This window comes from Carassius auratus, chromosome 8 (assembly GCF_003368295.1).
Source record: "Carassius auratus strain Wakin chromosome 8, ASM336829v1, whole genome shotgun sequence".
In the NCBI taxonomy this organism is placed as follows: Eukaryota; Metazoa; Chordata; class Actinopteri; order Cypriniformes; family Cyprinidae; genus Carassius; species Carassius auratus.
In genome coordinates this window covers 25572835-25590900 of record NC_039250.1, presented here as the reverse complement: position 1 = coordinate 25590900, position 18066 = coordinate 25572835, and the positions used below count along the sequence as shown (strand labels likewise).

The 18066-nt window shown below is 42.0% G+C and overlaps 1 protein-coding gene across 2 annotated transcripts in view; it reads left to right on the top strand.

Moving 5' to 3' along the window:
* Positions 1-1279: 1279 nt before the first annotated feature.
* Positions 1280-18066, top strand: part of LOC113107786 (FYVE, RhoGEF and PH domain-containing protein 3-like) — a 30898-nt gene continuing 14111 nt past the window's right edge. Inside the window, exons 1-5 of one of the 2 annotated variants that reach the window (XM_026270501.1) lie at positions 1280-1351; positions 11024-11186; positions 11820-11901; positions 13281-13828; positions 17920-18015. In XM_026270501.1, the coding sequence (XP_026126286.1) occupies positions 13310-13828; positions 17920-18015 (615 nt within the window). In that variant the 5' untranslated portion in view covers positions 1280-1351; positions 11024-11186; positions 11820-11901; positions 13281-13309. Of the gene's footprint in view, positions 1352-9874; positions 9907-11023; positions 11187-11819; positions 11902-13280; positions 13829-17919; positions 18016-18066 lie in introns of those variants that run through there. The other variant, XM_026270502.1, reaches the window with a different exon arrangement.

Here is an 18066-nt window from a genome sequence, read left to right as displayed (position 1 = left end):
ATTTAAATGTTTTGCCAATACTGTAACTCAAATAATTGGCCATGCAAATAAAGCATCATGAACTTGTTTGTGTGTGTGTGTGTGTGTGTTAGTGTTTAATGTGTGTGTACTGGTATTTATGTTATGAGGAACAATCCTCCCCACAGTAATACAGTAACACAGTACATTTTTACATTTTTTGGTTCCCATGAGGAAGCGAGCTTATAAAGCACAGAGAATGAAGTGTAGTGAGAATGTAAAAGTGCCTGTAGTTTCGTGTGAGGGGTAGGGTTAGGTGTAGGGTTACAGTAAGGGTTTGTTTGAAACAGAACACAGTTTGAACAGTAGAACAGCCATCACAGCTACAGAATGAACACATAAAACATGGCAGTGTGAAGAAGAGCTCATTACATTACCAGTCACCTACAGACCTATCCAAAGGTCTAATGCTGATGTATGTGTGACTGCAGGGTTAAGTATAACTGTGATGTGCTGGTATACTATTCATTGGGTATAAGGACTTTTTCTTTTTGACATTTTAGAAAAATAATAGTATGGGAATGACTTCTTTCTTGCTTCAAAACATGGTAAAACACAAGAAAACTCATGAGCTTCTTGGTCTAGATTCTTCTCTCTGAAATGAATCTCATCCAGTTTCATGAGACGCATCCTGGGATGCTTTTAGAGTTATATTGTATTACAGATTACATTGTTTTTTTCCAGAAAGAAATGAATACTTGTATACAGTAAGAACACATTAAATTGATGAAGAGTGACAGTAAATACATTTCTATTTCAAATTCATCTGTGAATCCTGAAAAATAAAATGTATCAGTTTCCACAGAAATATTGAGCAGCACAACTGTGTACAGCATTGATAATAATCAGAAATGTTTCTTGAAGATCATGTGACACTGAAGACTGGAGGAATGATGCTGAAAATACAGTTTTCACTTTAACAGATGTTCACACAGAAAACAGCTGATTTAAACTGTAATAATATTTCACATTTCTACTTCTATACTTTTTACTGTATTTTTGCTCAACTAAATTCAGCCTGCTTGAGCAGAAGAGACTTCTTTCAGAAACATCTGACACTTGCAGATAAAAGATCAGGAGAAACAGACGATAACCTCCATGTCGTCATTTCTTGTCGTCACCAGACTCTTTCATTGGTTCTCTCAGACTGTCCTTCCTGACCGATCCCTATTCCCTCTTCCTCCCTCCTGCTCTCATCCGTTGGGTCGGTGGGGGGTGTGTATTGATGGAGGGGATGTGAGACAGATGAAGGGGGAGGAGCGGAGTCGTATCAGTGTGTGTTATTGTGCAGATGGACTGGTGTGTGTGTGTGTGAGCGTGGAGAGCACAGCTGGTGAGTGCTGCTTATTTTCTGCGGTCTCTTAATGTTTCTGTGGTCAGCAGATGGTATTGAGCTGGTAATATCTGCTGTGTGTCAGTCTACTAGCTCAAGCCTGTTGAAATATGCATGCTCTACTTTCATGTTTTATTGAGAGATTTGTGCTGAGGCTGAGGTTATGCTGCTTCATACCAGAGGATTTTTACTCCTTTAGTTGTTTAACGGAGTTGACATATTTCTTTAAGTGGTTTTAGGATTATACACTATGTAATGCTCATAAAGTCTTCAGTGATAATGTAAAAATGTTAATCATGCATCAGTATTACTATACTAGTGAAAGTATAAATCTGCAGCCCTATGAACAACTCGTCCTGTTCATGCTTCAGAGATGACATGAGCTAATAATACCTCAAATTGTAGTAAAAAAGTAGTTTGTTTTAATTCATTTATAAAACACTTTTGAAGAAAGAACCAGAACGAGTGCAAACTGCTGGAAACCTGTGCGTCAAGAAACCTCTTCTGTCTAACTGGAGCAATTTTATTTTATTTGGCACATAATATCACAGAGACTTTAGGGTCCATGGGCTCCTTTGACTTAAAGAAATAGAAAATTAACTCACTCTCAGGTCATCAGAGATCAGGATGAGTTTGTTTCTTCATCAGGTTTGTAGAAATGTAGCACTGCATCAGTGTCTCATCAATGGATGCTCTGCAGTGAATGGGTGCCGTCAGAATGAGAGTCTGATAAAAACATCACAATAATCCACAGCACTCCAGTCCATCAGTGAACATCTGGAGAAGACAAAACCTGAAACACATCCAGCATTAAGATGATTTTAACTCAAACACATAGAGTCTGTAATCAGCCACTCGTTTCTGTTTGTGCTGCTTAATTCTAAGAAAGGAGTGAGCTTCTACCACCCTGTAAAATGACTTCAATGCAGCTCTGATGTGAAGCACCTGTTCTTCTGCAGATCTGCATCTGAAATAAAAGTCTGACAGTTTTTGTATTCATTATTTAAAAAAAATGACTCACAGCACTCACAAGAATGTGTGTTTTCTGGGTTACAGTGTAAATGGTATGTGCTCATGGCTAGCATGGTGGTCTTCCACATGCCGGATTTTTCAGACCCCCTTAGCGACTTTTTTTTACAAAAAAAACTCCTAGCGACAAATCTAGCGGCTTTCTTGCACAAACCTAGTTTAGTCTCAGAGACTCTCCGCAGAGATGTGCAGTACTTTCAGTTAAAACAAGATATTCTGTTGCTTCTAACTCTATTTAAATGCAAGGATAGCCGAGATCACAGCACAACCATTGTCTTAATCGTATGAGTGTTTGATTTCATTAGACAATGTCGTGGATAGGATTTTAGTGCAGATTCATATCTTTGAGAGCTGGTTATGTCTTAATGCAGGGGTTCCCAAACTTTTTAGCCCGCGACCCCATGATAAATGCGCTGCTGCCCCGCGACCCCCCCCCCCCCCCAAAAAAAAAACACCTCTCGTCGCGTGAAATGTACAGCAAATCGATTTTATGTCCAGTCTCAAAGCACACGAAGTTATATTTTATTGTTCTGCGTGCAAAATCAGTGTTACAATTCTGCATGAGCTGCTCGATATCCACCTGTTCTCTCTCGGAAAGTAACTGTGCAGCTATGTTGGGTTGAACTCGTTTATTATTCTGCCATCAGGAACCAGTCGAGTAAGTCTGAGCTGCTCACACGCGCACACGCACACACACTCATGCTAATCCGCTAGATGTGTCACTTTATGCTTTCCATGGTGACGCGTCATTGCTTGTCACGTGACATACCGCAGCAACAACAGAGCTGAATGAATGATCTGCTTTTGTCATTTTTCCTTTTTTATTCAAAATATTAACAAATTTGTTAGATATGGCATGAAATAGCTGATATTCCGATTGTCAAATATATGCAAGTGGAAGTGTTTTGTTATTTAAACACCTTTATAACGATCGCGTTAGTTGAGCTGTATGCGCGATGGGCGCCGCCATCTTAGTTTGTGCCGCAGACGCAGTTCAGAGAATCAGATCTGTTGGATTTACAACACGTGAATTCATCCACTTCTCCCGAAATACATAAAAGTAAGTGGCTGGTGAACTGGGAGAATAATGGAGTAAACTTTAAAGTTACTTACACAATGTGTATCTGATATGAATAAAATGTGTCTAATTATAATGAAAAAGATTATTATTGCCTCTTCCTTTGACATCAGTGTGTATTTTACAAACTCTAAATGTATTGTTTTTTCTAGTACGTATATGTCTGAAACCTAAAATAAACATTATGTGGTTGAAAACACTGAAAAGTGATGACAAGTGTGATGACAGCTCTGAGCGCACTTGTCTCTGGCTCAGCGCCAGCCAACTCGCGAGAGCACATTTGAATTTCACGTCATGCACTGACCGGTGTGGTCGTACACTCCAGGGACTAGCCTAGACTGATCACACCGGTGTGATCGTACGTGCGATGCGAAAGAGTTAAATTAATTGAAACAAAAATATATAAAGCCTATATCGAAATCATCTCGCGACCCCTGCGCCGGGGTCCCGCGACCCACCGTGGGGTCGCGACCCCTACTTTGGGAACCACTGTCTTAATGGACCACGTTTTGGTCAATATAATATTCATTCCATTGTCTGACAACAGAAACATTCAAATATAGAAATAATAGGGCGGCAGTGGTTCAGTGGTTCATGTAGGTTGTCTACAAACCGGAAGGTTGGTGGATCGATCCCCGGCTCCACCTGACCAAGTGTCGAGGTGTCCTTGAGCAAGACACCTAACCCCAGCTGCTCCCGACGAGCTGGATGAGCCTTGAATGGCAGACACCGCAGTCGGTGTGTGTGTGAATGGGTGAATGTGAGGCAAATTGTAAAGCTTTGGATGGTCATGTGGTCTGTTGAAAGCGCTATATAAATGCAGTCCATTTACCATTTAGAAACAGTTGTATTTGGTAATACGACGCACTTACGTCATGAATATGCTAATTTGATTGTGACATCATCTAGCGACTTTTCAGGTGAGGTTTAGCTACTTTCCATTGACAGAAGTTGGCAACACTGCACACTGGTCCTGGCTCGGTGTAAACACACACTCACTCTGACATTTACACAATGTGTGCACGACTGATGAGTGAATAAGGGAGATTCCTCACTTTCAGACACTCTTGCCTACTCGACAGTTTGAAACTAGAAAATATAAAAGTATAGAACATGATGTGCTGTATTATAAGAAAAAGTGTATTTTCTTGGATCTGTACATAGCATAGTTTGTGTGTGTGTGTGTGTGTGTGTGTGTGTCGGGGCGTTGTGCAGTGGATCACTTCTGTATTTCTCACAGAGGTGTAGTCAGGACATACCAGAACACACACACAGACACACCACACACACCCAACACACACACACACACACTGGAGGCAGCAGGCGGACAGATGGACAGCACTGATGATATATCTCTCTTCATCTCACTGCTGACACATTTCCCTCTGTATCCGTTCAGTGTGTGCGTCTGTTTCCACACACACACACACACACACACACACACACACACACACACACACACACACACACATCATCATCATCATCATTCCATAGTGTGTGTGTGTGAATGGGTTAATGTGAGGAAAATTGTAAAGCGCTTTGGATGGCCATGTGGTCTGTTGAAAGCGTTATATAAATGCAGTCCATTTACCATTACTGTATTTCTATATGAAAATAAAACACTCTAACTGAAAAAAACTTTAGTGCTTTTCTATTAAGCCATAAATGTCAACTATACATCGGATTGGTTTCTTCTTTAAATTATAAAAAAGTAAAGATATGAATGGTATTATAATGCTATTCTAAAACAAAAAAATTAATAATGGGAAAAGCCCTTCAGATAACATGTAGAAAGAAATAAAACACATCTTAAGCACAGAGAATAACATATGTGTCACAGACACGCCAAGCTCCAACACCACCCAATCACTTCACACTCCCTCACTGGAATACTGATCACGCACACCTGCCGCTCATCTGCACACCCATCATCTAACACTTAAAAGGCACTCACACACGCTCCACCACTGTCCGGTCTCGTTTGCACATAAGAGTCAACTACCTACTGACTTCAAGGACTCAAAGTGTTGTCTCCAACATCTCCAAGTTCCCTCCTGTCTCCACCATGAGTTGCTGTGTCTCCCTTGTCCTCATCTCCATCTCCACTATTGCCATTCGGATCTCAACTCAGCTCTACACCATGGACAGTATCACTTCCCGGTCTTCTCTCAGCCATTCATCTCACATCTTCTTGTGTAAATAAAACTATTACCTGCCATCTCTTGTCTCTGACCTATCTGTCCTGTAACAGAAGACCGGACCCAGACTGCATTATGCAAGCATGAGCCATCCAGTTCCCTTCCAGGACCTCGTTGACGCCTTACGGCAAACTCTCACCGTGACTCCATCACCTTCACTACCAGCGAGCACTTCCGGTAACAACTTCACCACTTCTTCTCTGGCAGTACTTACCATGGCCAAACCAGCGCCCTTCTCTGGTTCGGCGGAGGAATGCAATGGATTCCTTCTCCAATGCTCTCTGGTCCTTGAGATGCAGCCACACTTATACCCCACCGAAAGATACAAAGTCGCATTTCTCATCTCCCTACTGCGAGGTAGGAAACTATATAATTTTAAAAAAGGCAAAATGTCTGTTAATGATTATGCTCTGAAGCTCAGGACTCTCGTGGCCATCAGGCTGTCAACAAGCCCTCATCACCACCTATCGTCAGGGTTTGGATCCACAAGTGCGGTTACATCTCACTGCATACGAGGATACCATCGGGCTTGAATGCTTCATCCAGCTAACTAGAATCCGTCAGCACTCCAGAGCCAGCCTCCGAACCCATGCTACTTGACACATTTTAATTGTCAGTGACTGAACGGCAGAGGCGGCTGACACAGAATCTGTGTTTGTACTTTGGATCTCCGGGGCATATCCTCTCCACATGCCCCATCCGTCCTCCTCGTCCCATGGTGAGTGCTATTATTCCTTCTGCAAATCAAATGAAGCCACTCACCACTATTGTAACACTTACTGATGCTGACGTTTACATTCCAGTTAACGCACTCCTCGATTCTAGGTTAGCCGGCAACTTCATCTCTGGCGCCCTCTGCCGCCAACCTTACAACCACGGCGACGCCATCCGCCTACCAGATCAAATAAATAACTGGACGACCGCTAAGCAGGAGACAGGTTCGCCGTTGTGTCGGCCGTCTTATATTGCAAATCGGCATACCACACAAGGAGAAGATTCATCTGCTGGTTCTGGAGGAATCCACTGCTGACGTGATCCTTGGGCACCCCTGGTTGGAGCAGCACAACCCAGTCATCTTTTGGAAATCTGGCGAATTCCTGAAGTGGGGTGACAACTGTTTCCTGGAATGCCTATCCGGATTTTCTGTTCCATCCTCTCTGCTTCCTGAACAGCTTTCTGTCTGCGCCACTTCCACTGAGAGCCCATTGGAGGAACGGTCAGTGGATATACCCTCATGTTACGCCCCCTTCGGCAATGACTTCTGCCCTAAGAAAGCCTCCAAGCTGCCTCCACACCGGCCATGGGACTGAGCCATTGATCTGCTTCCTCCACAAATTTGTCCTCGCATACGTCGATGACATCTTAATCTACTCCCGCTTGACCGAACATCGTCATCACGCTGCGGAGGTCCTGAAATGCCCTGAGAGAATAGCAATCAGCCCTCAGTGCAGTTCCGACAGCAGTGGCATCCGGATGGATGAGGGGAAGGTGGATGCTGTCAAAAATTGGCCAACACCCTCAACCATCAAAGTACTCCAATGATTCCTCGGTTTCATCTAATTATGATGCCGCTTCTACCACCTACCATCAGACAAGCTCCTACCTCTGCCCGTTCTCAACCAACCATGGTCACACCTAGGAGTGGATTTCATCATAGACCTCCCATCCTTGAAGGGATGTACTTTTATCCTTGTGGTAGTTGATAGATTCTCTAAATCCTGTCGTCTGATTCCATTAAATGGGCTACCTACCGCCATGGAAACCGAAGAGCTCATGTTCAACCACATATTCCGATACTTTGGTATCCCCAAAGACATCGTGTCTGACAGAGGCCCTCATTTCATCTCTCAAGTCTGGAAGGCCTTCTTCTCGCTCCTAGGTGAGGTGTGGCCGTCAATCTATCATCGGGGTACCATCCACAGTCGACTGGGCAGACAGAGAGGAAGATCCAAGAGATCGGTTGCTTCCTTCGTACCTTCTGTCACGGCCACCAGGACTCTTGGAACCAGTACCCTCGTATGGGCCGAGTACGCTAGAAACTCCCTGCGCCAGCCATCCACCGGACTCACACCATTCTAGTGCGTACTTCCCTCAGACGTACCAGCTGTTGACTACTGGTTCAGAGATAGCGAGAGGGTCTAAGACTCAGGCCACCACCAGCTACAACGTGCCCTACGTAAATCCAGGATGACAGCAGACCTCCACTGTTACGAAGCCCCAGCCTATCAACCAGGACAGAAGGTCTGGCTGACAACAAGGGACATTCGCCTGCGTCTACCGTGCCTGAGTCCCAGGTTCATTGGCCCGTTCACCATCACGGAGCAGATCAACCCTGTCACATATAAACTTCAACTTCCACCCGAGTACCTTATTCACCCCGCTTTCCATGTATCCCTCCTGAAACCTCACCATCCTTCTGTTCCTCTCTCCACAGAGCCGGGCGTAGCCGCAGCCAAAGCCCCCCTTCCTCTCATCCTGGACGATGATGTTGCGTACGAGGTTCGTGAAATCCTGGATCGTGGCAGGCAACTCAAATACCTGGTGGATTGGGAAGGTTATGGCCCTGAGGAGCACTCATGGGTCCCACGCAAAGACATTCTCGACCCCAATCTACTGGAACCCTTCCACAGTGCTCATCCCAACAAACCTGCCCCTGTAGGAAGAGGAAGACCACCACGATGACCGGGTCCTTGGCCCTCAGGAGCGGGCCATGTCACACCACCCAATAACAGCGCACTCCCTCACTGGAATACTGATCACACACACCAGCCGCTCATCTGCACACCCATAATCTAACACTTAAAAGGCACTCACACACGCTTCACCACTGTCTGGTTTCGTTTGCACATAGGACTCTCCTACCTGCTGACTTCAAGGACTCAAAGTGTTGTACTTAAAGTTACCTGTCTCCAACATCTCCAAGTTCCCTCCTGTCTCCACCATGAGTGTGTGTGTCTCCCTCGTCTACACCAAGGACAGTATCATTCCCGGTCTCCTCTCAGCCATTCATCCCACATCTGCTTGTGTAAATAAAACTATTACCTGCCATCTCTTGTCTCTGACCTATCTGTCTTGTAACAATAAGTGGACTTAATTATTGTGTTTTACATACAGAATTGTAATCACAATTACAAAATTGGATTAATTGTGCAGCCATAATACAGCTAATTATAATTACTATAACAGAACTCACTCACTAACCCTAATAGAAAGAAAACCTGCATTTGTACAATAAAACAAACAAAACAAAAACAAACAATTTATTTACTTTATTTTTATGGCATTTTTAGAAATGATGATGTTCCCAAAATGAGGTTACAGAAGGTTTTGTCAGGTTTATCTCACTTATGAGTATAAATTTGTCCCCAAAATATGATCAAGTAGTTGTAAACAGACACACACCTGACTTCCTCCAAGAGCCCCTCTGTCTGTCTGACCCAGAGACTCACTAACAAGTGTCCTCCCTTCATCTGTATCATGTGTGTGTTGAAGAACACAGAGTATCAGTGCATTTGGAGTGTCTCTCAGAAAGGCATGAACTGAGCTCAGCCCTACTGAATAAACACTGTTCAAATGAATCATTCAGTCAAAGAAGAAGTAAAGCAGCAAAGCTTCTCCCATTTGCCCTCTCTGTTAATCTAACTTAAGTTAGCAAACACTTGAAGAAACTGCATTCACGATTGTCTCATGCACATAAGATGATGTTTTGTGAAATATAAATGTAGTTTGGGACTTTTGTCTATGAGGAGCAGTGTTTCTGTGACAGATGGCAGAACAATAAAAACTGCTGATGTCAGCTGGGACCAGTTTTTTTTTTTAGGATTATGAATTTGTTTTTCCTTTTTTTCTTGTATTTGTAATAACATGCATTAATGAATTGTGCATAATTAAACTAGAGGCTGTGAAATGGGTCACACTTGCCTAAATGAAACAATGTTATTACTTATGGGAGCTCCTGAATGTTTGCGAAAGGCATGTTTAGTCAAATTGAGCTCATTTGTGTCTCTAGATTATAGCTGAGCACACACACACACACACAGAGAGAGACAGTTGCGTGTGAAGCCGGTTTGGCAGCTGGAGCTCAGCACTTTTAACAACAGCAGGTGCAGCCAGTGCCAGCTCAGATTTTCTCACCTGTCAGCTTTACATATTCATGAGGTAACAGGGAGGGGCTGAAGACACACACACACACACACACACACTGAGTCAGTCCTGAGGAGAGAAGCATATGATCTGGACCATAGAAAACAGTAAGTTTCATGTTATACTCAATTCTTTCCTTCTGTGATTGTAACATGTTATTGCTCCATTACTCATAGACTGGGAGATATCAGCCATCAGAGACCACAGTACTTTCATTGACGTATCCGCTTTAGAAGCGTGAGAGTATCTGATGTTTAGGTGGTACTGGAATCTCATAGATTTGATGGCAGACTTTATCCTGGCACTTGCATGAACAATTTGAGACGTGGGTTTATTTGGTCTGCGCTTTAGAGGAAAGATGATTTTCTACCTGTGGGAAGCAGGTGTATTGAGGTGCTCACACATCAGCCCACTGGGTTATGATGAAGTGTTCATGCTGAGGTTTAGTCCTTTGAAGTCTTTGGTTCTGACTGCTGCAAACTGTCCGAACGCTTCTGCAGGCGCTCATGTGAAGGCCCAATCACTGGAGGTAGTTCTGTGAGCTGTGCTGAAGAGCGATCGCTGGGTTTGGGATGTAATCGCGTTAGTGCTGATCGTCTCTCTGGTCATGATGATGAAGGTCCAGTCGAGAAGTTCCTGGCCTTTCAGCTGCTAGAAATAATGTGTAAGATAGAATTACACAGATCAAATAATATAGACGAAATATAGATAATAAAGCTTCTGTAAAGAAGCAGCATGTTAATTCGACTGTGTGAAATGTCTCACATATGCTTTATAAATTTAAAATGGTTAGTTACCACAGAAAATAATTCAGACTTATTCCTCATTTTGTAAAAATGATCCTAAGTTGTGTATTCAGTAAAACATTTACACTTAAGCCCACAGGTCAAGACAGTCCTCAGTAAAAATGTTAAAATGCACAGATTTGGAAGTATAGCCACAGGACCTTCAAAACACATTTAGATGACAATCTAACTCATGGTAAACATTAAAGCTGGTAAACTTCACATTATATACACAAGAAAACACTAAACAACCCAAACCAAGTCAGCTAAAATAATACTTTTTTTGTGAAGAATTAATATAAGCTGATAAGAATTGGGTAATGTTCACAAAAATATCTGAACGTAGAAACTGCATTATCCTTTGATTTAATTTGCCGATACGCTAATGGTCAAATCTGTGGCATCGCATATGTGTTCATGTTTTGTGTGTTTTCTGTAGATTTGTCTCCAGCAGCGCTGCAGTACTACTGTGGATCTATAGAGTAGCCTCAGAAAAAAGAAAACCCCACCCACTTGCAGGCCATGCCCCGCCCGGCTGACACAGAGGCCACGCCCCACTCCCTCAGCCACACCCACAACGCCCAGAGCACAGAAACCCAACGGTATTAAACACGTCTTACTGTCATTCATACCAACAGTCTTTTGAAAAAAAAAAAACAATGATTTTGTTGTGTTAATGCTCCTGTTTTGGAGTGCATGTGTGTTAGTGACGTATGTGAACTTGCATGAATATATTGTGGCTTTCGGATGATGTGCAAAACAGATAGAGGAAGGAAGTGCGCACAACACTATCTGCTTCCTGAATTCAGCTTGTAAATTGCATCACTGAAGTTATATTTCAGTCAGTTCTAAATATGCAACTCATCCAATATACACTTCACAAATGCATACAGATTTAAGGCAGTTTATTCACTGATGCACGTACAAACTTCATCTTCTCGACTCTATTGTGTGTGTGGTTATGTTTGTGTGTTTGAAGTTGCTGTGTAACCGCAGCACTTTTCGCACGCTCATCTCCACTTCCTGTTCTCAGTTCAGGAAGCTGCCAGTTTTTCAGACGGCTGAAGTGTCTCCATCTTTCTTCTGCTGTTTCTGGTTGTGTCTTTGTTGCGGCGGGGTAGATTGGGAGGATCAGTATGCAGGGTGAATCTCTCAGAGGATGTGGAACAGGACTGTTGTGATGGAGATAGAGCTGGTCTGATCGTCTTCTCTCTCTCTTTCTGTGTGTCTGTCAGTGGCCCCTAAGCCTGTGCACCTGCTGACCCCCGAGAGCCAGGGTCCCGTCTGAAGGTTCATCCAGGGCTTCCACAGCTCCAGGTAAGACCTAATCAGGTGTATCCCAAAGCTTTGAGGACGAGGGATTCGAACAAACCTCTAGCCATCCGTAACGTGTGTGCCTCAGATCCTGTGTCACAAGAAGATCCTCTGTGTTAACAGTCGCTAACTCTACTGATGTGAACTAAGAATGAAAATAGCTTCTAAATGCATCTCAGTTAATGTTAATGTTTCAGCTTCACTAATACATTAAAATGTTAGTGGACCTGAGCTAAAATTGACTAATATACAACATTTGTGTTTTCATTAACTAACAAAGATTAAAAAGAAATGCTTTAGTTAATGTGTTAAGTAATGTTAACTAATGGGACCTTAACTAAGTGTTCCCGTTTGTTATTTATCTTTATGCATAAACTAAGATGACCAAACATGCCATTTTCCCAGGACATGTCCTGGCCAGGATTTCTATATTGCCTAAAATATCCTGGCCTTGTTTGTGCTGCGCAGGCCAATTGTTGAAAGACAAAGTACGGTGTGAGCTCTAGAGAGCAGACGGCTTCTTGTGCTTTTCTTTATATCTCTCTAAGGGTACTTTATTGTCATACACCGATCAGTGTGTGCAGTGCTGCTTCATGTCCAACACTAATATGTTCATGCATTTGAATCACTTTGACTGTTCTCTGTAGATCCCATCTTCTCACAGCCACGATCGGTTGATTAAATTGTGTGCATGTCATTGATCAAACGATCATTACATTATTAAGTATGAAAACAGGAAAACAAAGCCATAACCTGGATATTTTAGGCAATATAGAAATCCTGGCCAGGACACGTCCTGGGAAAATGGCACGTTTAGTCACCCTAGCATAAGCATTCTGGCTATACTCTAAGAGCTAGGTGACCTATCTAGGAGCCATGTTTCAATCACTCTTTTCAGATTCAAATGAGAACAGTCTATTTGTTTGTCTTTTAAAAGTTATGGCCAGTCCTAAACAGAAAAGGTTAGATGAGCAACTTCCTATGCAGTCAGTTTATGCTATTAAGGTATATTTTCTTTGTGGAGGATGTTAACTGCAGGTGTAATCGTGGTCTTAAATGTTTGGAGTTTGTCCAATTGACCTGGTTGCTTCAGGGGTCGAATGTGTTCGAACAGCCACAAAAAGAAGCCCACTAACCACTGACTTCACACGTGAGCATTATGAGATGTTTCTGTTTGCTTACTTTCCCGTTCACTCAGAAGCAGTGCATGGCTTTATTCCTTCCACTTCTGTCTCATGAATGTGATGAAATATTAAATAGTGATGAAAGATCAAATCAGAGGCCACAGGAGATGCATTTTTGGTGTAAGCTGGGCACACATGTTTGGGAAAACGTCTTGCTTTTACGTGTTCTAGACCTTGATTGTACCTCTATCTTGAAAGGTTTCTGAGTCTCCGGCGGAGGAACTGGCATGGATCCTCCAGCCTCTCGAGAGCCGGACGCCAGCGGTCAGTCCCCACCGGTGCCTGAGGATGGACTTACATTTAAAGAATGTGAAATCTCTGAGCTTTTGAGATTGTCCAGCTTAAACTCCTTCCCGACGGACTCAGCCAGTGACGCGGTGATTACAGATGAACTTCAGAAAGAGCATCAGAGACACTCCAGTAGCGGTTTGGAGAATAATCACAGTGACTCAGACGCCGAGCGTCGTGAAGGGAGCAGCAAGCATGGAGACGGTGAGCAGGAGCGGCCGCAGGGTCACGAGGGGACGGAGGCAGACGGGAAGATCCCCAACCGGGACAGCGGCATCGACAGTCCCTCCTGCGGGGGAGAGGGCGAGGGCTTCCCGAACGAGGAGCCCATCGAGGAGGAGGACAGGAACGACAGCAGCACCACAGAGACAGAGTCATGTGTCACCGCCGGAAACAAACGGGACTCCACGCAGGACGAGGACAGTGACCTGGACGAGGGGAGCTGTGAAGATCCTGAGGTACGAGCGCAGACCAGTTAATCTGGACACACTACTCGAGTACTGCAGACCGACTCACTCTGAGTTTGAGTCTGACATCTCAGTTATAGCTGCTTATTGGGTTAAAGTCAAGCTCAAGTTATTTACAATAGTTAGGAATCATTTCTTAGTTCACATTTTTATCTATATGGCTAAACTGTGGATTAATTATCATTGCGTTGACACAAAAAAAATCAAATCACATGGATTCACACAAAAAAACACCTAAATTCTACAGAGCTACAGGCCAGTTTGTACCTTTACATACGTAAACTGTTAAGCTTTAACAGAAAACTGAAGAAGACAGCAGTTTGCTGCATCTCTACAGTAAAGACATATTGAAATCTATTCTGAATCTAAACAAAGACAGACTATCAACACAGTTAGAATCTGCACAGGTGTTATATCTGCTCACACCACAGACAATGACTGATACACTGAGAAAGATATTGTTTTAAAAGCAGTCCACAGCACAACTCTAACTTTACACCTTTGCTAGTGTTATGAAGAATGAGTGATTTGAGACTGTATGAAGTGGTTTGTTAGTTTAGTGCATTTTAAATGTGAAATCAGCTGCTGAAGTGACTTTCCAACAGCTATCTTGATCAGTTACTTTTTTTTTCAGTTGTTGCAATGCACTCTGTGCACATGCAGTGCTGTCTTAGATTCTGGCCATCAGAAGGATGTTTAGAGCTCAGAAGGGTTGATGGAAACAAGTGTGTGAACATGTCTCATACTGTCGTGCATCAGTTGTGTGTCACAGGCAAGAGGAAGTCAACATTTTAAATAGTGTGTGCTGCATTTGTGTTGTGCGGGGGTTGCACTTTGTGAACCTGTTGTTTTGCCTCTCTCTCTCTCTCTCTGTGTGTGTGTGTGTGTGTGTGCTCTTGTGATGGTTTCATTGACCAAAGAGGATGGAAACTGCTGGTTATTGAGTTCATGTGTGTAGCTATTCATATGAGCATGTTTGACTTTGACACACTCAACACTATTTTAAAGTCTATATAAGTAGAGTAGCTGTAAGAATTATATAAAGCTCACATACACAATCTACACTACAGTTTCAGTGAAAGGTAAAAATAGTAAAAATAGTAAACAAATTTTTACTTCTTAAAAATAGTGCTTTAGCATACCAGCATGTTTGTGCTTTTGAACACAGACCAGCTAACAAATTCACCAATAAATCATATACTGATTCTTTACTAATGGTTTATTCAGTATTTGTTCATGTTTAACAATTGTTTATTGAGATAATTATATAGAAAGATTTTGACATAAATACTTCAATTATGTATAAGCGATAAATAAATGTATCAACTAATAACTTATAAACCATCTACTAATGATCAGTTTGATTTATTTCATGATTGTAACTTTTTTTAAGATTTGAACAACACATTTGTAAATCATTAGCATACCACTTATTAATCATTTATGAACATATAGTCATGTTTTGTAAATGATTAGTTCATCATTAACTAATAATTTATAAATGACTTATAACAGAACGTTAATATAGAGTGTTACCATTGTTTTTATTAACACAACTAATGTGCAGTGGCTCTGAAGTTCCCAGCATGCTTTGGGGAGTACTGTTTTAGGGGAGTTAATGTTGACAGGAAGTGTTACTTTATATGTTTTTCAGCAATGATATAAAGCCTTGTAAATGTCTAATGTTTAGTTTAGTAGTTTTTGTTTTTAGTTTTATGATTCCTGTTGGTGAAGCTGAAGCAAGTCTCTTCTTTCTAGCTCCTTCATATGTCAAAAGAAATGTAATTGTCTTCAAACTTAAGTCTATTAGTTTATATATATGTTTATTATTTCTTTAACCCTCTTGTTGTGTTGAACTTGACCCACATTGAAACGTTTAACTGCTTGAAAATTGCTTGAACTATTTATTTCTGCTTGAAATCGTGTGACTTTTCTTCTCACATAGGGTCATGAATGTGTGAATGCTAGTTTTTGACACATAGACGTGTTTTGGAAAGACTGTGCAAAAATGATTATGACTTTTGTGTTGGGGTCAAATTGACTGCCATTGGTTTCCATGCAATTCACCAAGACAGCTAATGAAGATTAAGAGTCAGTTTACTTGGTCTTCTGAATCATCCAAGCGTGCGCTGTTTCTTTATTTAGCTGCGTCTGTGAACGGAGATTTGGTTGTTCTTTGTTTGGATCTGTTACTAGAATGTTAAATAAGTATGAGGAACCCATTTCAAGTGCAAATAATCTTAGATACTGTTTGTTTTTACTTGTCGTCATTGCATCTCAGTGTCGGTGCTGCTCACTAATGGCTCAGTGTAGGGGGAAGAATTCTTTAACACAGTAGGAGTTGTTTTTCTGTAGTGTCAGCTTTTGATGAATTACATTTCCTTCATTTGATGACTGGTGAATGAAGCGAGTGATTATCACCTGAACTCACTCGACAGGTTCTCCTGCTTCCCAAACCATTGCTACTGCTTCATAATGGAGAAGAGGGAACCCTGCCTCGTTCTCTCTCACACACACTGATAGAGACAGACCTGCAGAGTCTTGCTGACAGACGGGGCCAGCTGTAATTCGTCAGGGCCGAGAGACAGCGGGAGTGTTTCTGTGAGGTGTGACAGGAACCGAGCAGCAGGAGTCGCCCACATTACGAGCACACGCCCTGATACCACGACACACACCACAAACTGACACGCTGCTCTCCATGCATTGTGTTCAAACACACAAACACACACACCTCTGGTCTTTCCTGTGTTTCCTGGTGCGAGCAGGAAAGGTGTGTGTGCTTTGTGAACAGCTGACGTGTTGATGTGTTTTAATAGCAGGATGTGGGATGAGCTGACAGAGTGTTTGTGTTCATGTGATGTCTTCATGCGCTCATGTACAACAGATTAACTTGGGCAAAGAACCGACTGGGAAACTGTTTCCTGGGACATCATTTTCCACATGTTTGCATGAATGATCCTTGATATAGTCTGACAGACCATACGCTTGAATATCACTAAAACTTTTCATCACACAATCAAAAGAATGACAGAGTCATCCATAAACTGAGAGCACAGTTTCATCAATCTGCCCACTGTCAAAGTGAGACCACTTAAAATACTCACTGTGGATGTATGATATTTATGATTTATGTTTTATTCTGTAAGCCACTGATGACATCTCAATAAAAATGTTGTCATTTAGAGCATGACTTGGTCAAAATGACAAAAAAGATGCCATGTTTATATTCATTTTTAGACAACGCAATAGTTCAGAAGAGTTCAGAAATCAATATTTGGTGGAATAACCCTGATTTTTAATCACAACAAAACAAAACTTGAAAAAAAAGAAAAAAAAAGAAGAAGCTCTAAATAGAAATATTTTTATTTTAAATTTGTAAGAAATGTTATCAGACCTTTATAGAATAAAACATATGATTATTTATTTATTCATTTATTTTTTTACTCAAAGCTATATCTAGTAATTCCAGAGAAACTGGGAATTTTCTGTATGTAGATGTCTCTAATAATATTTGTATGAAACATTTCATCTACTCATAAAGCACTTCATAAATCCCCAGCAGTCGAGTCTTTATTTAAATGACACAATAGGTTTACAGCTCAAATGAAATGAATCGTAATCATTCAGAACATTTCTTTTGAAGCTTCAGGTTTCTGGTTTGCACAAAGTAAGATGATGCTTGTGGTGATCAGCAGTATTTGATCAGGTTTGTGTATTTGAGTCAGTGAAGGGTGTTGATGTGTGTGTTGTGTTGTCAGGCGTATCTGTATGGTGTGTGTGTCTCCTCCCGTTTCCTCAGATCTGCTGTCCTGTGTGTGTGTGTGTTGACACAGTAAGCCTGTTTTAATAAATACTGTCACATTTACCCACTGATGGACAACATTAACTTTCCTGTGAGTCTTTGTATAACTCTTTAAGTGGTAAAACATTGTCTGATTTTATCATTTGAAGGAAGTTATAGTTTGTTACCAGGCCTGTGGCATTTTGACAAGGGGTTTAGTCTTTTTTTAGTTTGGAGACTGAAACTGATGTGCCTTCCTGTCTTTTATACCTTTGTCTCTCTCTCTCTCTCTCTCTCTCAGGGTCTGCCGTCTGAGTCGCAGAAGTTGTTGAACATTGCTAAAGAGTTGCTTCAGACAGAAGAGGCGTATGTCAAAAGACTCAACCTGCTGGACCAGGTAACACACACACACAGACACACACACACACACTCTCTCTCTCTCTCACAC